At 36.5% G+C, this 21469-nt stretch overlaps 1 protein-coding gene across 4 annotated transcripts in view; it reads left to right on the top strand.

The window, feature by feature from the left end:
• UBE3A (ubiquitin protein ligase E3A) overlaps nucleotides 1-21469 on the top strand; it is a 91692-nt gene that overhangs the window by 21463 nt on the left and 48760 nt on the right. For 2 of the 4 annotated variants that reach the window (XM_036842719.1, XM_036842716.1), the window contains exons 2-5: nucleotides 6010-6073; nucleotides 8694-8813; nucleotides 10318-10388; nucleotides 11933-11977. Coding sequence is in view for 3 of the 4 variants with exons in the window: in XM_036842716.1 (XP_036698611.1) it covers nucleotides 11976-11977 (2 nt within the window). In the remaining variant the exon portion in view is untranslated. Of the gene's footprint in view, nucleotides 1-6009; nucleotides 6074-8693; nucleotides 8814-10317; nucleotides 10402-11932; nucleotides 11978-21469 lie in introns of all 4 variants that reach the window. The other 2 variants (XM_036842718.1, XM_036842715.1) reach the window with 2 other exon arrangements.

Raw genomic sequence — 21469 nt, forward strand, 5'->3', positions numbered from 1 at the left:
TCTTCACTCTGGTTGGGAGGAACTTAGGAATCTCCTACTCCTGTATGAGCACTGGGGATATTTCAGCTCACAGCTCCTCTTTCCCCAGCTTCATATAGTCTTTCCCTTTATTCATGCAGTTTTGTATACAGTGGCAGACTCAAAAGGACCCCCAAGTGACAGATTTCTGGAGACTTTCCTCTGCATAGCTCCCCTCTGTGGCAGTCTGTCTTATTAAAAATTCCACCCACTTCAGCCTCAACTCTGACCTCTTGCTTCTTACCTCAGTGAGACTGCTGTCCTCTGACTGTTTCCTCTCCATTGACTCAGGTTGGAAAGCTGCCTCCATGAAGAAATTCAAGCATTGGAAGGGTTCACCTCATTTCTGTTCGTTCTCATGGATCAGTCTCACACTGCCTGTTGTCCAGGGTCTGAAAACAGCTGTTTCATATGTTGTCCAGTTTTCTTGTTTATGACTAGAAGCAACTGTTATATACTTTTGGATCTTTCTCTGGACTTAACTTTCTGTTCCACTTAAACATTTAGTTAATGCTCATACCATACTGTGCTTTTTAAAATAAACTTTTGATTGAAGTATAATACACATACAGAAGTGTGTAAGTGTGCACGTAGCTTGTTTAACTTTCACACACTGAGCACACACGTTTAGCCAGCATTCAGATCAAGAAACAAGATCAGCTCTTCTGAAGCCCCTTGTGCTCTCTTTGTCACTACCTCTCTTTCCCCAAGAGTAACCACTATCCTGACTTCTACTAGCATAAATTAGATTTTTCTGTTTTTATATTTTATGTAATTAGAAACAGTCACATTTAGTTGTGTCTGGCTTCTCTCACATAACATATTTGTGAGATTCATCCACGTTGGTTGTAGTCGGTTGCTTATAGTTTCTGTATAGTACACTTGACCCTTGAACTAGGTAGGGGGCTGGGGTACCCATCCCCTGCATAGTCAAAAATCTGCATATATAACTTTACAGTAGGCCTTGAGAACTTTACAGTTCTGTATCTGTGAATTCAACCAATTGCAGATAGTGTGGTACTGTATTAATGTATTTACTGAAAAAAAAAAAATCCACGTATAAGTGGACCTGCATGGTTCAAACCTGGGTTGTTTAAGGGCCAACTATATTTTGTTTATCATTTTGCTGTTGATGGACATTTTAGTCATTTTTGGTTTGGGGCTACTAAGAATATTGTTACTCTCAATATTCCACTGAACGTCTTCTAGTGAACATACGTACTCATTTCTATTTGATGTGTACTTAGTGGAATTTTTAAGTCATAGGGTAAATGACTAAACTAAATGATTTACATTTAATTTTAGTAGATACTGTCAAAGTTTTTTGAAGGGGTTGTATTGATTTTAATTATACTATTTAATATTTTATGCTTTAGTCCCTGGTAGAACAAGTTCTTGGGAGAGAGGCATTATTCTTTGAGAAAAATGAAAGTTTCGTGGTTATTCTTACATGTTTGAGCTTCAAAATAAACTTTTGTTAGATTGGCATTGGGTTAAATTTGTGTTAATTTGGAATTAAAGGATACCCTTGTTTGTTCATCCATGAATTGCATTTGGAGCTAGTTTAGAATCCTTTGTCAGGCCATGATCCTTATTCCTTTTTTTTTTTTTCCCTTGTAGAGGGAGGTGTGGTGTCAAGAAAACAGTCCCATTACTATGAAAATAAACATATGGATGAGATGAGCCCTACCCTCCACCAGCTTACAGCTAGAGACACTGAGAAATGTATTCAGATAGCTATAATGTATAAAATAATAAATTTAGGGTGGAAATTAAGAAATTATTTTATAGTATTAGGAACATATAGTTCCCAGACAAGACAGTGGTTATTTACAGAAGAGCTTAGAGAACTCTGTGAGATACAGCCTTTAAAATGAATAGAGTTTTTTTAAACAGGGCATAATAGGTGGGTGGGGGATGGAGGTTAGCAAAGGAGAGAGAAGTATTTCTGAGTGAAGTGTCGTGAGAAACAAAAGCATTGAAATCAGAAATACAGATGGCCAGTATGTGATAGCCAGTAATCCAATGATGGGACTAGATCAAGTACTTGGTAATGATTTCATAGAGTGGCCAGTAAGGCTTGTATGAATGGGTGGAAGCCGGTGGCAGGGACTTCATATGATAGTTTGAAATTTATCCTGTGGGCATTGGGAAAGTATAGATTTTGAGTGTGAGAGCGATATGCCCAAATTTGGGTTTTTAGGAAGATAATTCTAGTGGCAGAGTCAAGGATAGAGGAAAAAGTAAAACTAGATGAAGTAATGAGCATCTGTAACATGACTATGCATGGAGAAAAAAGGATGCAAGTGATATTTCAAAGAAAAAATTTACAGGATTTGGGTATAAATTAGAAGTGTACAAGGGAAGGAGCATGGCCTTTACAATCAGACAACTTGTTTTTAATCTTGTATTCACTAGTTAAATGACCTCTAAAGCAAGTCACGTAGAAGAAAACTTTCCTCTTCATAAGATGTTTATCCTGTGAAGTATATTTTGTGAACATTTTCAAGCACTGGAAGTATAAAAATGAATGATATATATGTTCTCTAAAAGTGTGGTCTAGTCTGAGAGAAGAGGCTGGACTGGCAGGTTTTGGCCAAATTATGTATAGTTTCATCGGAAACGTTACTCTGGAACAAAACCAACAAAGGAATAATTGGGGGCAGTGTTGGAGTGTGGGGGAATTTCTGAGGTAGAATTGATAGCACTGGGTGAACGGTTTGTTGTACTGGAAAGAGAGGGGCCTTCTCTTTAGAATATGACTCAGAATTTTCTAATGGGTGACTGGACTGGTAGTGGTACCATTACCTTCCACGGTTTTTCTTAATATATCTGGGATAAACCTTGCTCATGCCTCAAAGCTCAGTTTATATGTTACTTCATGAAGAACGTCTTTCCTTTTTCCCCAGACTAAGTCAGAATACTGTATATGTACACTTACCATATCCTGGTTTCTTCTTCACAACACTTAACTATGCATTGCAGTTACCTAGTTTATTGTGGTTTTTATTGTGCGCATTTCCCCCATTACATGAGGATACAAGATTGTCTAGTTTCTTTACCACTATGTCTTCATCCACTTAGTAAACACTCAAACATATTTTTAAACTGAGTTATAATTGACATATAACATTGTATTAGTTTTAGCTAGTAGACATTCTTTGAATGACCTTTAGTATCAAACCATACATTGGTTAGGCTAAATAAAAATGAGGGGGAGTGGGGCTTCCCTGGTGGTGCAGTGGTTGAGAATTTGCCTGCCAATGCAGGGGACACGGGTTTGAGCCCTGGTCTGGGAAGATCCCACATGCCGCGGAGCAACAGAGCCCGTGAGCCACAACTACTGAGCCTGCGCGTCTGGAGCCTGTGCTCCGCAACAAGAGAGGCCGCGATAGTGAGAGGCCCGCGCGCCGCGATGAAGAGTGGCCCCCGCTTGCCGCAACTAGAGAAAGCCCTCGCACAGAAACGAAGACCCAACACAGCAAAAAATAAATAAATAAATAAATAAATTAATTAAAAAAAAAGAGTAGCGATTAAAATACAGATTTTCCATCAAAATTTAGAACACTCCTACCTTTTAAGAAAAAAAAAAATGAGGGGGAGAAAATAAAGAATGGCACTAATTTTTTTCTTTCTGTAACTAGTAGGACAACAAGATTAGGCACATTCAGGGTGAAGTAAGTTTTTTTGGGAATAATTGAGCTTGATTTTAGATGCTAATGAAACATCCAAGTGCATGTGTACTATTGGTAATTGAGAGTAGCAGGCTTATGACTCAAGACATGAAGTCTTAAAGATGTAGAGTTAGGGATTGTAAGTATAGAGAGGTGCTATAGGAATGAATGATGACATTGCACAGAAAATTAATTCTTAATCTATGAAAAGGGGCTATTGATAGAAACTTGGAGAGTGGCTGTGATTGAGAGGTAGGAAGATGAACTAGCAGAAGACTTAGTTCCTGTCAGAGGTAGAAGAATACAGGCAAGTACAGCATTATGGAAGTCCAGGAGGGGTGAGAAATGGTTAGCAGTGTGAAATGCAGCAGAGAAAAAGTAGGATTAAGAGGCCATAGGATTTAGGACATACAAGAATGATGATGACTTATATAAGAAAACTTTCTGTATGTGGAAGGTTTTGTATATTAGCATCTGAGCTAATGGTTTTCAGGCCTTTCTGGCAGTTAAAGGAAGGAGAGTAAGGAAATGGTACTGTAAAGAGTTAATGGAGTTGAGGGAATTATGTTGAAAGTACTATATGAAAGCAGTGTTTTAAAATTTTAGTCTAACTGCAGAATGGACTAGAATGAGGAGAGCCTAAAGACAGGAAAATTTACACCAGAAAGTTATTGGAACAGTCTTTTGTTGTGAAATTTACAAATGTACAAAACTTAATGACTTTCAACAAGTAGCTTTCCCATAAATTTAAGACACCATAAACATGGCATAAAGGAGAACAAGATTGCTGAGTGGACACAATAAAAAAGTGATAGAAAAGGTAGTCTGAAATTAAGTTTGACCTAGGGTTATAAGGAGGTGAAGGAAATAGGCTGTTGGAGAGGAGATAAAGGACATGACAGATGTAATAGTAATATATATGCACCTGTGTAGAGAGGGAGAGAGAGAGAGTGAGAGCAGGCAGATGGACTATTTTAAGGATAAGTGAAAATGTTACAGGGACAGGTGGATGTAGATTGGTACAGGCATTTCTTATTATTTGATTCATTTCTTATTCTTAGATTATTAGACTGAGCCCTCTGTTGGAGAGGAATGCGGATATAAATAAAATAAAGGCACTAGGTCTGGTGTAAGAGTGCTAATGGTTAAATTTGCAAAGAGTGCAGCTAACATTTCTGGTGCTTACAGTTTCTGTTACTTATCCTATATCTTCGTAGATTTGGTACATTCTATAATTATGTGTTCCTAATCTTCTAAGGCAAAGTTTCTCAAATTGGGGTATGCATATCACCTGAAATGTATGTTAAAAATACAGATTCACACAACGCCATTTTATGTACTGAGTCACAGTCTCTGGAGGTTGAGATAAAGTAAGTATCTGCATTTTTTACAGGTTCCTTAGGTGATGGTATTATAGAACAGAGTTTGAGACTCAGTCCTCTTAACACTTGGTTAATTTTAAAAAAATATTTGTATGCAGTATAGTATATTCATTTTCTGCCATCAACCTGTAGGATGCTGGGTGGGTTTCCTGATTTGGTGGGGGACTTGGTTTCTTCATATGCAATAAAAGGAAATGTATTAAGAGACTTTAGTTCCTGTTCAGCTGAGAAATGATCTGATTATATACAGATGAGTTAAGAATTTACAGTGATTATTTGGATGCATGATTTAAGCTTCAGAATTTGGTTTTTGATAAGAGTTAAGTTTTGATAGATGTATTAAATGTTTGATTTAAGAAATAATATTTGCTACCATACACTGAGGCCCTATTATGCTCCAGGCAGCATTGTCCTACATACTTTAAAAATATTTTCTCTATTACAACAACCTGACACCGAAGACTTACAGGTCAAGGGACCTGCCAAAGGCTGCTACTCCAGGAGGTAGTTGGGCAGATGCCCATATATGTACCTAATATAGCAGGTCCTCAGCATATGGAATTTAATTAAAAGCTTAATTGCTGTAGGTATCTGAAGGAATTAGAGGCATGTAGTTAAACAGTTTTCATATATTTTCAGGCCTTTTGGAGGGAGGGAAGAGTAAAGAAACAGCAAGCAGTAAGTTCTGTGGATGAAAATGGCTATCATGGTTCTGCCAGCTGAAAGCACTCAGACCACAGGGCCTGTCTAACCACCTTTCCATGCATCCTGGCAACAGCATTAGGGGCATTTGTCTCTTAATATGTTTCTGGATATTCATAAGTATTACAAATGAATTTGCTTTTATAATAAATTTTAGAAAAAATTTTTTCTATGAAAGTTGTCCATCCAGTTGTCTGTGTAAAAAGAATTGAGTGAGGTGTTTTATATTTTAGGTTAAAAATCTGTAAGAGCCTGATTTTAGAATTCACCAGCTCCTCAGAAGTTTGGCGAAATATGGTATGTTTCTGTTTTATTTTTTGGAATTCAAAATTGCATGTATATCTTAATGTCATGGTTAGAATAATGACAAATGTATTCAGCAAATTTGGGTGTCTGCCATTTTTAAAGCATGTGCTAGGTGCTAAATCACTGTGCTACCAGGTAGACTGTATGAGGAATCCAAGTGGGATTCTGAAGAAGTTTAGAAGAGGTTAGAATGCTATGAGAAGTAAAATAATTGCATAAGAAGGTTGAGAAGGGTGAGTTTGGCTGTTAGGCTATGAGTTAATAATAGCTTCCATTTGTTGGGCTCTTACTGTGTGCCAGACACTGTTGTGAACAATATATATGTTTGTTCATCCTCATGACAGCCCTCTGAAATAGATACTACTGTTATCTTAGTTCTGCATATCAGGATACTTAGGCTTGGAGAGGTTAAGTAACTTGCCCAAGATTTTCCATCTAGTAAGTGACCAAACAGGGACTTGAATCCAGACTGACTCTGGAACCTGTTTGCTCTGTGGAGCGCTGGACCTCATGAAAACGGAGGTCTAGAAGAGAGGACTTGCCTCAGTAATTTTCACAATACACGTAGCTCTTTAATGAATTAATTCATCTCAATTAATTAATCAGTTAAAAGGTATTTTGACTTTCTCATTTTTATGTTTACAGGTTGGAAAGTTAGACTTGCATCTTTTAAATCCACATACACTATTAGTCTTTTGAGGAACCCACAGGAAACACTGTTCATTTCAGGGGCGCCTTACCTCTTTCCCATATGACCTCAGGAATATTCTAGGTTTTTATTAGAAAACATGCAACTATGATAGGAAAATCTGGGAAATTTGAATTATATCTTCCAGGGATTAAAAATCTCACTTATAGGCATACCTCAGAGGTATTTCAGGTTTAGTTCTAGACCACCGCAATAAGGCAAATAAAGCTAATCATATGAATTTTTTGGCTTTCCAGTGCATATAAAAGTTACGTCTACGCTACACTACAGTCTATTAAGTGTGCCATAGCATTATGTCTAAAAAAGTAATGTACATACCTTAATTACAAAATATTGCTAAAATATGCTAACCATCATCTGAGCCTTCAACAAGTTGTTGTAGTAACACCAAAAGTTACTGATCACAGATCACCATAACAAATATAATAATGATGAAAAAGTTTGAAATATTGTAGGAATTACCAAAATGTGACACAGACATGAAGAGAGCAAATGCAGTTGGAAAGATGGCACCAATAGACATGCTTGATGCAGGGCTGCCACAAACCTTCAGTTTGTAAAAAAACACAATATCTGTGAAGCACAATAAAATGAAGTATGCCTGTATTGGAGTCCCCTAAAGTTAATGTATTCTTAGGCCAACTCTCACCCTTATCTGAATTTGAAGCCCAAGTTCATAGGCTGCAGAGGTATGGGCTTAAGCATTGATGTTTCATCCCTTCTCTTGGGGTTCTCAGATAACTTGCTGTTTTATATAGGGCTCTGGATCCATGCTGTAAACCACCTTCTGTGGTTGTCTGTTGTCACTTGGAAGGTGTTAACTATCAAGGATCTTTTTTTTTCTCTCCTAATTTTCTCATCTTTCCTTAGTTCACTTTTCAGATTTGGCCTGGATATATAGTTTGGTAGGGAAATCATCAGGGGAAAAACTAGTTGCAGGACATGAGCTCTTGATTCTGGGATATTTCAGATGTGTATCTTTGCCTGAAACTACAGTGTGATTAGGATGCCTGATAAATTTGAACCATGATAATCAGGAATCAGGAACGTTCAGCTAAGGCCAAGTAAGAGGATCAAAAGATACTAGGTTGAGGGAGGAGGAAACGTTTTCATATTTTGCCATTCTCTCTCATGAAATTGAATATTAGTGGATTTATGGCTGATGTGGAGAACATGTTTTCATGAAATACCCAAGGAGTTTTGGCTAATGTTAGATTATCCTATTTAAATATGGAATAAGTAGGAATAGACTGGGGGGTGGTGGTGTGTGTGTGTATCTGTGTGGGTGTGGGTGTATAACTATTCCATTAAGCATTTGACTACCTGGAAAACTCTACTACTGTTAGTCCCATTTAAATTATTGTAATTGTGGGGTGTCAATCCATATTTTAAATCTTTGTTCATATTTTTAAATCATGAGACTCTATAGCAAAACTAAATGAAATTACAAAATACTAACTCTGGATAGGCAGTCAGTATATCTGGGTTTTTAATCCTAGTCCTGGCTTCAACACTAATACTAAAATCTTGGGCAAGTCAATTAATCACTCTAAGGCTGCTTGGTTTTTTCTTTTTCTTTTTCTTTTTTTAAATTCTTTCTATAGTATCTGCTCTGAATAGGTAGAGCCCAAATTGTCTTTAGACTTAAGATGCCGTTGACCAAAGTGCTTTGTAAACTGTAACACTTCATAAAAGTACGGGAGATTATTATATTTTCTCAAGTGAAGAAATCATTTAAGGAAAAAAAAATGCTGGAAAATAGTCCTTAAAAACATTTCTATAATTACTCTTCTGATGAATGTTGCATTGGCACCTAATTTGAACCTTTGAAGATTATTTTTGAACAATGAATTGGATTTATATGTTAAAGTGTTCTAACTAAAGATTTGTTTAATTTATTAGAGTTATTAAACCTACGCTCAGATCAAGTTAGCAGCTAGACTGGTGTGACAACCTGTTTTTAATCAGTGACTCAAAGCTGTGATCACCCTGATGTCACCGAATGGCCACAGCTTGTAAAAGGTAATTTTGAATGTTATTTTACAGCCTTTAAAAGGCTGTCGTTGTAAAATACATGCTGTAAAAAAATGAAGAAAATATATAGTTGGCAGGAATACTGACTGCTAAGAATAGTGGACCTAAGAGTTGACCTGTTTCTCCATTTAATCTCCTTCCTAAAATACTTTGTGCCTTTTCCCCAGACCTATCTGTATGAATAAACAGGAAAGTATTTCTAAAAAATTTCAAGCTTTTAAATAAACATTTTATTATGAACATTAAAAAAACTATGAAAAAAGTCTTAATATGCATTTTAAAGTGTGCTTATGTGGTGAGAGTTTTAATAAATATAGTATACTTGTCTCTCCTAGAGAGTTACAGTGGAAGGGCTTGCAGGCTAGAGAAGCTGCACCTCATAGAAATCTCTTTTCTGATTTGTTATTCTGACGAACTTTAGGTTAACCTAAGTCAATACTTTTTGGGTTTTTTTCTCCTTTGATTATATGTCCTCAATTTGGTAAAATTACAATATGTACCAGATCCTTACTTCCAAGAACTTGAGAGTAAAGAATAAAGAGACTCTTCAGGGGCTAAATTAAAGCTTGGAAACTATTGTTAGATCTTAGGTATTTTATAATTTTGAGAGTTTGGATCCTAATTTTAGGATATTCTTTAGTAAATTATTTAGAAAATTAGTAAAATATTTAGAATAAATAATATTCTAATTATTTAGAATATTTAGAATAAAACAGACAGAATACAATAAGCAGAATGACTAGAAATTTATTCAGGCAGGTACTATTACTTATTGCTCACTGTAAGGTAAAAGGTGCTTCTATTTGTTCAGTGTATATTCACCTTTCTCTGATTAAAAAACGATTTTTGTTTTGAGTAAAAAACAATTATGCTAACTCTGTTTAAGAGACCTAGGATAGATTGTTTTAAGGTAATAATCTTCAATCCTTATTCTTTTGTTGTTCTTGTTGACTGAATTGGTTTAAATTACTTGGTTTGACTTAAAAGTGGTTTTTGGTAGCTCACGTTAATATATGTTAATGTTAAATGATCTAGTTTATTTACAGTAATTTGATGACATTTTGGTGCTAATGTTTACATATCCTCTTGTTTAGAGAATAGACTTTGGAAAATAGAATGTAGTTACCACTTGATGTATTTAACCTCTATCCCATTTCAGAATCTCAAAACTTTGCAGCAGTTACAAATTGTGCTTCTGAGACTTGGATTTGTTTTTCCTCTTGCTTGCATCTTACCTTTTTGCAGTAGCAGTTTAATTTCCCTGTCATTGTGTCCTCATTTTTTCCCCTCTCTCTCTTTCCCTGTTAATTTTAAAAGTTTTGCCGCCTACATGTATGAAAGCTTCTAATCTGCCTCTCTTCCCTTAGTGCCAGCAGGTTTATTTTTTGTTTTGCAAGCCTGCTCTGCCTCCTTACAGTATGACATCTGATGCTGGAGGGTCGCACTTTCAAAAATGAGTCAGCTGGTACATGGGGTTATCATCACTTTTTAGCTCTTCTGTCTGAGAGATACAAGTTTGGAAGCAATCTTGGGGTACTTACCCACAAGGCTGGTGGAGACCAGGTGTGTCACAAAGGTGATTTGCTTGCTCCCTGGGGGAGAGGGTGGAGTGAAATTTTTGCATTTGTGTCACTGCCAAGTCACTGCCACCTCCAGCATGCCCCAGTTTTTAGTTCTAATATCATTTTGTGCAAAATTGAAAATGTAAATATACTGCAAAGAAGATCTAAAATAAATATTTGAGCTGCTGGATTTATTTTTTATTTTTTATTTTTATTTTTTGCATTCTTGTCCTTGGACCCCTCAGTGAGGGGTAATTTTGAAAGTCTGATAAAGAAGTGAGTTTTTTAAAATCTAAGAAATATGGAAAACAGATTCTTTTCTATTCTGGTGGCTCTGATTTTAAGATTCTCTTGTTAAAAGTTGTTTAGAATTAGAAGTCTCAAGTCAGTGATAAATTTACAAATCAAGTCCTTGTAATGTCAGTTTGAAAATTTAGCTTTTGACCTCTAAAAAATATTTTACCTGTTTTGTGAATTGAAAGTGTCAGAAATCAGTATTACGTTGATTCACCTTAATACAATATATATTGACTGATGCTGGTTGTAAAAGTGAATAGAGTAACAGGAATTTATTTTTAACAGCATGGTGGGGTTGGCAAAATTGGTTCATGCCCCAAAATGAAAATAAAAGGCTTCTTAGTGTCTTAGAATTTTCAGTATTTCTACTTAAAATAGCAGCAGTATATTAAAAAAGAAAAAATAGAAAATAACTGGGAACTATTTATAACTGAAGTCAATTCACAGTTATCCACAGCAAAATTTTAATACCCTAGGATGGTACAATTTTGACAGGTAGTACATCCTGTCAGTGTATTTTCAGGGAAAGCTACTTTGATTGTTGAAATAAGGTAATCATGGTCAGAATGGTAAAACAGACTTAAATGTCTCAAAATTCATAAGGGTATTAGATTGAAATTTGAATTATCTACAGCAGAGGTTGGCAAACTTTTTCTTAAAGGGCTAGGTAATAAATATTTTAGGCTTTGTGTGCCACATGTCTCCGACAGAGTTTCTTAGCTCTGCTTTTGTAATGTAAAAGCGGCCGTAAATACATGAGCGTGATTCTGTGCCAGTACAACTTTACAAAAATAGGCGGCCAACCCAGGCCTTAGTTTGTCATCCCAGGCAGTAGTTTGCTGATCCCTCATCTAAAGCTTGGGACTGTTAATACCAGTGAATACTTTTGATATTGTGTGGATAACCAATACTTGGCTGTAGAAGGTTTCATAGTTGTGGGTTTTTATTATAAATATTTGACTTTGTGAATAATTATGATTTATTACACTGGTTTGTATGTTGGTATCTAAATATAGTGTTTACAGTTTCCTTTCCTTAAAAAAAAAGAAAAACTGAGTTTTTATTAGTCTAGCCCTTACAGTAAATGTGTTGTATGGCAATCTGATTTGATCACTTTTTTCTCATGTTGAACTTTTAAAACTGTTAACCATTAAATCTTGTTTTCAAATTTGTCTTCCAAAATAAAATGTTTGCCCCTTTTTGAAATGTGGAATATTTTGCTTAACTTTCCTGAATTGCATTTTACAGATCATCAGGAGAACCTCAGTCTGACGACATTGAAGCTAGCCGAATGTAAGTATAACTTGGTTGAGGCTGTGGTGTCTTTTAAGTTGCCCTAGATTGCTTTAAATGGTATCACATAATTTGAAAATAATTTCCAGTTAAAGAGAGTATAATGCTTTAAAAAGTAAATTGGAAGATAGGAATACGCATGTCTAATATTTTCCCTACCAAATAAATACCTCTCTAAATCTTGGTAACATGCTACTAGATTACTGCTTCTGGATAGATAATTGCATGCCCCTGGATTCTTATATATTTTTGCTCACCTAGCAGTTTTGGGGAAAGAGTTCAGCTTAACAATCATTTATTAAGTGCCTGCTGTGTATAAGATATTGGGTGCTGTGTTGTGGATACAGAGATGCATAAGATTAGTTCCTAACCTACAGAAATTTAGTCTACTCAGTGTGAAAGACCCAGAAGCAAATCATTTCAATCATTGTGGTAGAAGGATACCCAGGATGGAACATGAACATAAAGAAGTACCAGGGTACTCAAGTACCCTGATGCAATAGGGACCTAATCCAGATGGCAGGGAAATAGGAGTGATCAGGGAAGGCTAAGTTAAGTCTTGAAGTGTGACTGGGAGTTAGGTAGCACATTCTAGGCAGAAGCAGGAGCAGAGTTACAGAGCAGCATAGTGAATGTAGGGAACAGTAGGCAGTTGAGGATTCTTAGATCATAGACTGACTGAAAGGTAGGAAATTGAAGGAGATGAGACTTGAAAGAAAGGACTAGGTGCTTGCATGCTATGTAAAGGACCTTGGCCTGTCTCTCACAGGTATTTGGGAGTCAGTAAAGAATTTGCTAAGTAGGGGTAGTAACCTTGTTAGGTGTATATTTTTAATAACTTTGCCAACAGGGAAGCAGGATTGAGGAGAAATCATGTGGTGGTTCGTTGACCAGGGCTTCAGTCAATGAGGGCCTAAATAAGGGCAGTGGTATATTAGGAATTCAAGATAAAGTTTTCTGGATGAAAGAAAAATGGAAGGTGAAGTAGGTAAGACTTCAGTGATTAGTTGTGAGAATATAAGAAGTTCAAGATAATATGAGAAGTGGTAATTGTTGAAGCAAGGTTTTTAAGATAGTAAGGGTTGGAATGAAGAATATAGGTGTAGGGATTTCTCTTGAATAAGAGCAAAGACCCTCATCTTACGAAACTAGAAGAAGGAAGTAAAAATGCATATGTGATGTTAAATGTGTTGGTAGGTAAGAATGGGGAAGTCAGAGTCATTTGTGTCTGAACTGTCAATTTTCTTAGTAAATTAGGTCAGCTACACCACTGTGTGCTTCTTGAAAAAGTGGTTGTGGATTAAACTTGGGGCATGCAGACTTAAACAGCAGATTTCTTTACCGAAAATAGTGGAAATCCTTTAAAATGCTGATGTACATTGTGCATCTCCAAGAAGGGGCTATAAAATGTATTTCTCAAATTTATGTGTCCATGTAACCTTTAAAAAAATTTTTTTTGTGGTAAAATACACATAACAAAATTTACCATCTTTACTGTTTTTTTTTTTTTTTAAAGATTGATTGATTGATTGATTGATTGCTATGTTGGGTCTTCGTTTCTGTGCTAGGGCTTTCTCTAGTTGCAGCAAGCGGGGCCACTCTTCATCGCGGTGCGCGGGCCCCTCACTATCGTGGCCTCTCTTGTTGCGGAGCACAGGCTCCCGACGCGCAGGCTCAGTAACTGTGGCTCACGGGCCCAGCCGCTCCGTGGCATGTGGGATCTTCCCAGACCAGGGCGCGAACCCGTGTCCCATGCATTAGCAGGCAGATACTCAACCACTGCGCCACCAGGGAAGCCCTTTACTGTTTTTAAGTATACAATTTAGTGGTATTAAGTACATCCATATTGTTGCGCAGTCATTGCCACCATCATCTCCATAACTCTTTTCATCTTGCAAAACTGAAACTGTACCTGTTAAACAATCACTCCCCATTCACCCTTCTCCCTAGCCCCTGGCAACCACCATTCTACTTTCTGTCTTTATGATTTTAACGACTCTACCTCATATACTCTGAGCGCCCACAATATTTGTCTTTTTGTGATTGGCTTATTTTACTTACGTAGCATGATGTCAAGGTTCATCCCTGTTGTAGCATGTCAGAATTTTCTTCCTTTTTAAGGCTGAATAATCTGTTGTATGTATGTAACATATTTTGTTTATCCATTCATCTGTTGATGGACACAGGTTGCTTATGTTTTAGCTATTGTGAATAATGCTGCAATGTACAAATACCTCTTTGAGACCCTACTTTTATTTCTTTGGGTATATACCCAGAAGTGGGATTGCTGGATCATATGGTAGTCCTATTTTTAATTTTCTGAGGAACCTCTGTACTGTTTTCTACAGTGACTGCACCAAATTAGCATTCTGACCTAATAATGCACAAAGGTTATAATTTCTCCACATTCTCATCAACATTTGTAATTATCTGTTTTTTTCATAGTAGCCATCCTAATGGGAGTAAGGTGATATTTCTTGGTAGTTTTGTGACCCTGTAACTTTTTTTTTGTAATAAATTTATCAGTCTATCCATTTATCTATTTATGGCTGTGTTGGGTCTTCGTTGCTGCGTGCGGGCTTTCTCTAGTTGCGGCGAGCAGGGGCTACTCTTCATTGCTGTGCGCGGGCTTTGCATTGCGGTGGCTTCTCTTGTTGCAGAGCACGGGCTCTAGGCACGTGGGCTTCAGTAGTTGTGGCATGCGGGCTCAGTAGTTGTGGCTTATGGGCTCTAGAGGGCAGGCTCAGTAGTTGTGGCACATGGGCTTAGTTGTTCCGCAGCATGTGGGATCTTCCTGGACCAGGGGTTGAACCCATGTCCCCTGCATTGGCAGGAGGATTTTTAACCACTGAGCAACCAGGGAAGTCCTGACTATGTAACTTTTTAAGAAACATTTTCAAGTAGTTCTTGTGGAACATGGAGTTTGGTTAGGGGATTTGAGAAGACTGAAAACTTGGAAAGTTATTGGGGGAAATGGGTGAAGAAGTGGACCAAATATTATTGAGAGTCTCATGCTACTGAGTGGCCAGCTAAGGTTAGCTTACTGCATACTTGCAGTTTAAAGACTTTTCTTTAATAGCTAGAAGAAGATGCATGCTATTTCAGGGTTGGCTATTAGAGCATATGGGAAGTGGCATGTGTGTAGAGTGTTAACATTGGAGTAGTTGAACTTATATGTCATTGGCGATGGCCACTGTTGGAAAGGTTGTGATGCCAGGTGAAGATGTTGGGTTGGTTACAAAAAGCCTGATGGGTCAAAGAGATTGTTCAGTATAAGTGAAACTCTTACAAGGATAGATGATAATGATCAGAGCCTAAGGTAGTGATTGGCTGAAATTGAGAGGAGGTGAGGGACCCTCAAGTTAAGAAAGTCAAATATTTTGGGGGCTAGAGTGTTGGGATAGATCATGCACACAGACATGGAAGTCACAATGCCAGCAATATAACTCGGGAAAAGTAGAGCCTTTAGTATATGGGTATAATTTACCAGACCAGAGAGGGAAGGAAGAAGGATTTCAGGTAGATAACGTGAGTTTCAAAGAATAAGTTGTGTTTGTGCTGTGCTTTGTTTTGTTTGGGGGGATGGGCATTATTTTTAATATAAGCAGTTAGAATAATAATGGTGCACTTAGGGGTTTGAGTTGTCTATGGAACCCTCACCTAAAAAGGTTGCAACATAAGAAAAGCCTTTGGGGGTAAATCAGGTTTTAGTGAAAGCTAAGAGATTGAGGAACCATTATATAAAGCAGTTGAAGATAGGTGACAGCCTATATCATAAATGTATTTCTAGAAATCTTGGTGGAGGAGGTTAGATGGATAAATCAAGAGTAAAGAATGGAAAAGGAAAGATGGAGGCTTGCATTTTGTAGTAAAAACCAAGGATGGCAAGAATGTGAGGTTGATACAGTTTCTCAAATTCCTGTACCTGTAGAAATTGTAACCAGGCAGTAATTTAGTAAGATTTGTTCTACCTTAATCTTGTGGGTATTGAATTACAAAATAGGTGATGAAGGAGTCTTGTTTTTACCTAAGAATTAGCTAGTGTGTTTTATTAATGGCAACATCTTAAATTTATTAAAGCATGATTTTTTTTTAGCACTTTGAGATGCATTTGCATTTGACATCCTTTAGCTAGGGAACACCTTGAGTACATTTAAAATAGTAATTTATATAAAATTAAAGAATATGCCTGTTTGCTTTTAGGAATTCCTAGTGTCACCCATTTCCTAGAGTGCAGAAAAACATAGTAAAAGTTTTTAAGAGCTGCATGCTAATTTATAGTTTAGCCTAGAAATAGAACTAACACAATAACCCAGATCTTTTTATTCAATTATATGTATTATGTACTTGGATTTGGTTTAAATTTATATATACCATGTAGTAGTCTTTTTGCACATATTAATTTAGACTCTTTAATTTTCTTAATGTTTTCAAAGCAGTTTCTAGTAACTTCAGATTTCTTATCTTTGGTAGTTACTCCCCAACCCTATCTCTAACACTTAGGCTATGTTTTCAGGTATATAACTAATACAGTAAATGGAACCAAGGGTAAATGTATCAAGTGATTTATGGTTCAGTGTTTGGAAAGCCTATTTTTTCTAAATGTTGGAATGACCAAGGACCTAGTTCTCAGGCCATCATTATCTATTCTCTCTAGGTAAGAACTTTACCATATATACTGTGACAACTTGCATATTTTTCATCTCCAACTCTGACTTACCTTCTGAATTGTAGACATATATATACAATAATTGGATGTCTGATTCTCACACTTAAGTCCAAAATAAAATAGAGCTCTTGATTTTCATCCTCTCAAATCTGCTTCTCTTGTAATCTTTTTGCCATTTTAATCAGTGGCAACTCTTCTTTTCTTCCATTTCATCCAAAGTTTTGTTTTGGAAGCATCCTTGTTTTCTCTTTGTCTCACTCAGCTCATCAGCAAATCCTATTGACTCCACCTTTAAAATAAATTGATACTTCAACAACTTTTATTTTTAAACACCATTTCCACCTCAACCACTCTGATTAAAGCCATCAATTGCCAAAAGAATGAAGTTGTTTCCCAGTAGTCTTGCTGCTTCTGTACTTACCCCTTACCAAGATATTTTCTATGTAGCAGCCAGAGTGATCTTTTTTAAGATCGAAGTTAAACCGTGTTACTTATGCTCAAGACCTTTCAAAGGCTTCCCGTCTCTCTCAGAGTAAAATCAAAGGATCTACAAGGCCCTGTATGAACTTCCTTTCACTTCTGTGACCTTTCCATTTTCTCTTGACCATTTTTGTCTACACTGGCTTTATGCTCTTGCCCTTAATGTTTTGGTGTTCTTAAGACTTGTGCCTGTTTTCTCTGACCCTTCTCTGTGATATCCACATGGCCTCCTTTCTTACTTGCTTTAGAGCTCTTAAATGATGCCTTATCAGAGAGGCCTTCCTTGACCAACTTTCTTCAAAGAATGGTCATGCTCTGTCTTCCCTATGCCCCTTCCTGTGCTGTATTTATCTTCATGGGATTTAATGTCATCTGACTGGTTTCATATTGATATCTTTGTTGTCTGGCTCATTTAATACTATCAGTAGCATGGAAGCCTAATGAGAGTGCCGGGCATACAAGCAGTAGTCAGTAAATATTTATTATGTAAAAGAGTGAAATGACTACAATTATGTAAAATGTTTATTTCTACCTTTTCAATTCCCTTGTAGAAATGTAGGAAGAATTTTCTGGGATCAGCTAAATACAAATAAACTGATATATATGTACACAGCCTACAGAACTTGGGTAATAACATCTTCTTGAGTACTTACCATATGACAAGCCATTGTGCTCAGTACTGTACATGCATTATATCATAGGAGAAGTAAGCCTTTTATCAGAATGGACTATGGTGATATAACTTGTGTCCTCTGAAAGAGATTTTAGAGAATTGGTATAGTTTCTTCCTTAAATTTTTGTTAAACCCTTCTGCTGTTGGTGCTTTCTGTTTTGGAAGGTTATTTTTTAATTGATTTAATATCTTTAATAGATATAGGCCTAGTCAGGTTGTCTATTTCTTCTTGTGAGTTTTGGCAGATTGTGTCTTTCAAGGAATTGGTCCATTGCATCTAGGTTATCAAATTTGTGGGCATAGAATTGTTCATAGTATTCCTTTATTGTTTTTTTAATGTCCATGTGATTTGTAACAGTGTGCCCTCTTTCATTTCTGATGTTAATAATTTGTGTGCCTTCTCTTTTCCTTAATTAGCCTGGTTAGAGAATTACCAGTTTTACTATTGATCTTTTCAAAGAACCAGCTTTTGATTTTGATTTTTCTCTGTGGATTTACTTTTTTCAATTTCATTGATTTCTGCTCTAATTTTTATTATTTCTTCTGCTTACTTTGGATTTAATTTGCTCTTTTTTCTAGTTTACTAAGGTGGGAGCTTAGATGATTGATTTTTTTTTTTTAAGATCTTCTTTTCTAATAAATGCATTCAATGTTATGAGTTCCCTCTAAAGCACTGCTTTCACTGCATCTCACAAATTTTGATAAGTTGTGTTTATTTCAAAATATTTTTTAGTTTCTCTTGTGAGTTTTTTCTTTGACTTGTGTTACTTAGAAATGTGTTGTTTAATCTCCATGTATTTTGAGATTTTCCAGTTATATTTCTGTTACTTATTTCTAGTTTAATTCCATTGTAGTCTGAATGTAGACATTGTATGATTTCTGTTCTTTTAAATGTGTTAAGGTGTGTTTTTTGGCCCAGAATGTGGTCTCTCTTGGTGAATGTTCCATTGGAGTTTGAGAAGAATGTGTAATCTGTTGTTGGATGAAGTAGTCCAGAGATGTCGATTATATCCTGTTGATTGATGGTGCTATTGAGTTCATCTGTGTACTTAATGATTTTCTGCCTGCTAGATCTGCCCATTCCTGATAGAGAGGTATTGAAGTCTCCAACTATGGTAGTGGATTATTCTGGTTTTCCTTGCAGTTCTATCACTTTTTACCTCATGTAATTTGATGCTCTGTTGTTAGGTGCATACACATGAAGGATTATAATATCTTCTTGGAGAACTGACCCATTTCTCATTATGTAATGCCCTTTTTTTAACCCTGATAACTACTTTGCTTTGAAATCTGCTCTGGCTGAAATTATTTATTTTATTTTATTTTATTTTTGGCTGCATTGGGTCTTTGTTGCTGTGTATGGTCTTTTCTCTAGTTGCAGCGAGCGGGGGCTGCTCTTTGTTGCAGTGCGCAGTCTTCTCATTGTGGTGGCATCTCTTGTTGCAGAGCACAGGTTCTAGGCGCGCGGGCTTCAGTAGTTGCGGCACATGGGCTCAGTAGTTGTGGCTTGTGGGCTCTAGAGCACAGGCTCAGTAGTTGTGGCACACGGGCTTAGTGGCTCTGCAGCATGTGGGATCTTCCTGGACCAGGAATTGAGCCCGTGTCCCCTGCATTGGCAGGTGGATTCTTAACCACTGTGCCACCAGGGAAGCCCTCTGGCTGAAGTTAATATAGCTACTCCTGCTTTCTTTTGATTATCGTTAGCATGGTATATGTTTTTTCTATCTTTTTAAATTTATATGTGTCTTTATACTTAAAGTATAGACAACATATAGTTGGATCTTATTTTTTGATCCACTCTGACATCTCTTTTAATTGGTGCATTTAGACCGTTAATGTTTAAACTGATTATTGATACAGTTGGTTTAATATCTAACATGTTTGTTACTATTTTCTATTTGTTGCCCTTGTTTTTTGTTCCTATTTTTGTCTTCTGTTCTTTTTCTGCCTTTTGTGGTTTTTACTTGAGCATATATTATATGATTCCATTTTCTCTCCTTTGTTAGCATATCAGTTATCCTACATTTTTACTTTTTTCAGTGGATGTCATAGAGTTTGCATTTACATCTAATCTTAGTCCACTTTCAAATAATGCTATATCACATCACAGGGAGTGTGAGTACCTTGTAATAACAAAATAACCCTAATTCCTCCCTCCTATTCTTTGTATCATTGCTGTCATACATTTCACTTGGATAATAGCATATATACACATATATACATATATAAGCGTATATATACACATGTATGAGCATATATGTACACACTCGTATATGTACACACACATAAGTATTCGTAACCAAATACATAATGGTATTATTTTGAACAAACTGTTACCTGATAGGTCAGTTAAGATTAAGAAAAATAAAAGGTTTTCTTTACTTTCCACTTATTTCTTTTTCAGTGCTCTTCCTTTATGTAAATTTGAGGTTCTGATCTGTATCATTTTCCTTCTCTCTAGAGAACTTCTTTTAACAAGAAGGCTGGTCTACTGACAACAAATTCCCTGAATTTTTATCTGTCTGAGTCTTTATTTCTTCCTCACTTTTGAAGAAGAATTTCACAGGGTACAGAATTCTAAGTTGGTGTTTTTTTCCCCTTAATACTCTAAATATTTCATTTCACTCTCCTTTCATAGTTTCTGAGGAGAAGTCAGATGTAATTCTTACTTTTGATCTGCTGTAGGTAAGGAGTTTTCCTCCTCTGGCTTCTTTCAGAATTTTTTCTTTACCTTTGATTATCTATAGTCTGAAAATGATATGCCTAAGTGTAGGGTTTTTGGGGGGGCATTTATCCTGCTTGGTGTTTTCTGAGCTTCCTGGATCTGTTGTTTGTGTCTGATATTAATTTGGGGACATTCCCAGTCATTGTTTCAAGTATTTCTGATAGTTCTTTCTCTTCTTTTTCTGGTATCCCCTATATGTGTATGTTACATTTTTTATAGTTGTCCCACAGTCCTTAGATAGTCAGTTTTGTGTTTGTTAGTCTTTGCTCTCTTTGCTTTTCAGTTTTCGGTGATTCTATTGATATATCTTCAAGTTCAGAGAGTCTTTTCTCAGTCTACTGAGAAAAGTTGTTTCCAGTCTACTATTAAGCCCATAAAAGACATTTTTAAATTCTGTTTCAATGTTTTTGATCTCTAGGTTTGTTTGTTTTAGTTCTTAGGATATCCATCTCTCTGTTTACATTGTTCATCTGTTCCTACATGCTGTCCACTTTATTCATTAAAGCTAGTAAATTATATATTAACTAGCTCTTAGTTGGTTTAAATTTCTGGTGTGTTGATTCCAACATCCCTGCCATTTCTAGTTCTTATGCTTGCTCTGTGGTTACAAATAGTTTTTTTTGCCTTTTAGTATGCTTTGTAATTTTTTCTTAATAGCTGGACATGATTTCCCAAGTAAAGGAATTGCTATAAATAGGGCTTTAGTAATGTGATAGTGAGATGTAAGGGGAAAGGAAGCATTTGATAATATCCCATCAGGGTAGGCTCTGGTAAACTAGTTTGCCTGAGGACAGGCCTTGGTAAGAAGAATAGAGGGCTCTGGTGTGTCTCAAAATGGTTCCTTTCCTCCTCCCCCTGCTGGAAGCATGAGGGGATTTTCCCCAGTACTTGCTTTGAGAACCTGCTTGAGCTTCTTGGGGTAAGTCTCATAAGAACTGTGGGGGC

The sequence above is a fragment of the Balaenoptera musculus genome, chromosome 2, assembly GCF_009873245.2.
Source record: "Balaenoptera musculus isolate JJ_BM4_2016_0621 chromosome 2, mBalMus1.pri.v3, whole genome shotgun sequence".
Taxonomy (NCBI): domain Eukaryota; kingdom Metazoa; phylum Chordata; class Mammalia; order Artiodactyla; family Balaenopteridae; genus Balaenoptera; species Balaenoptera musculus.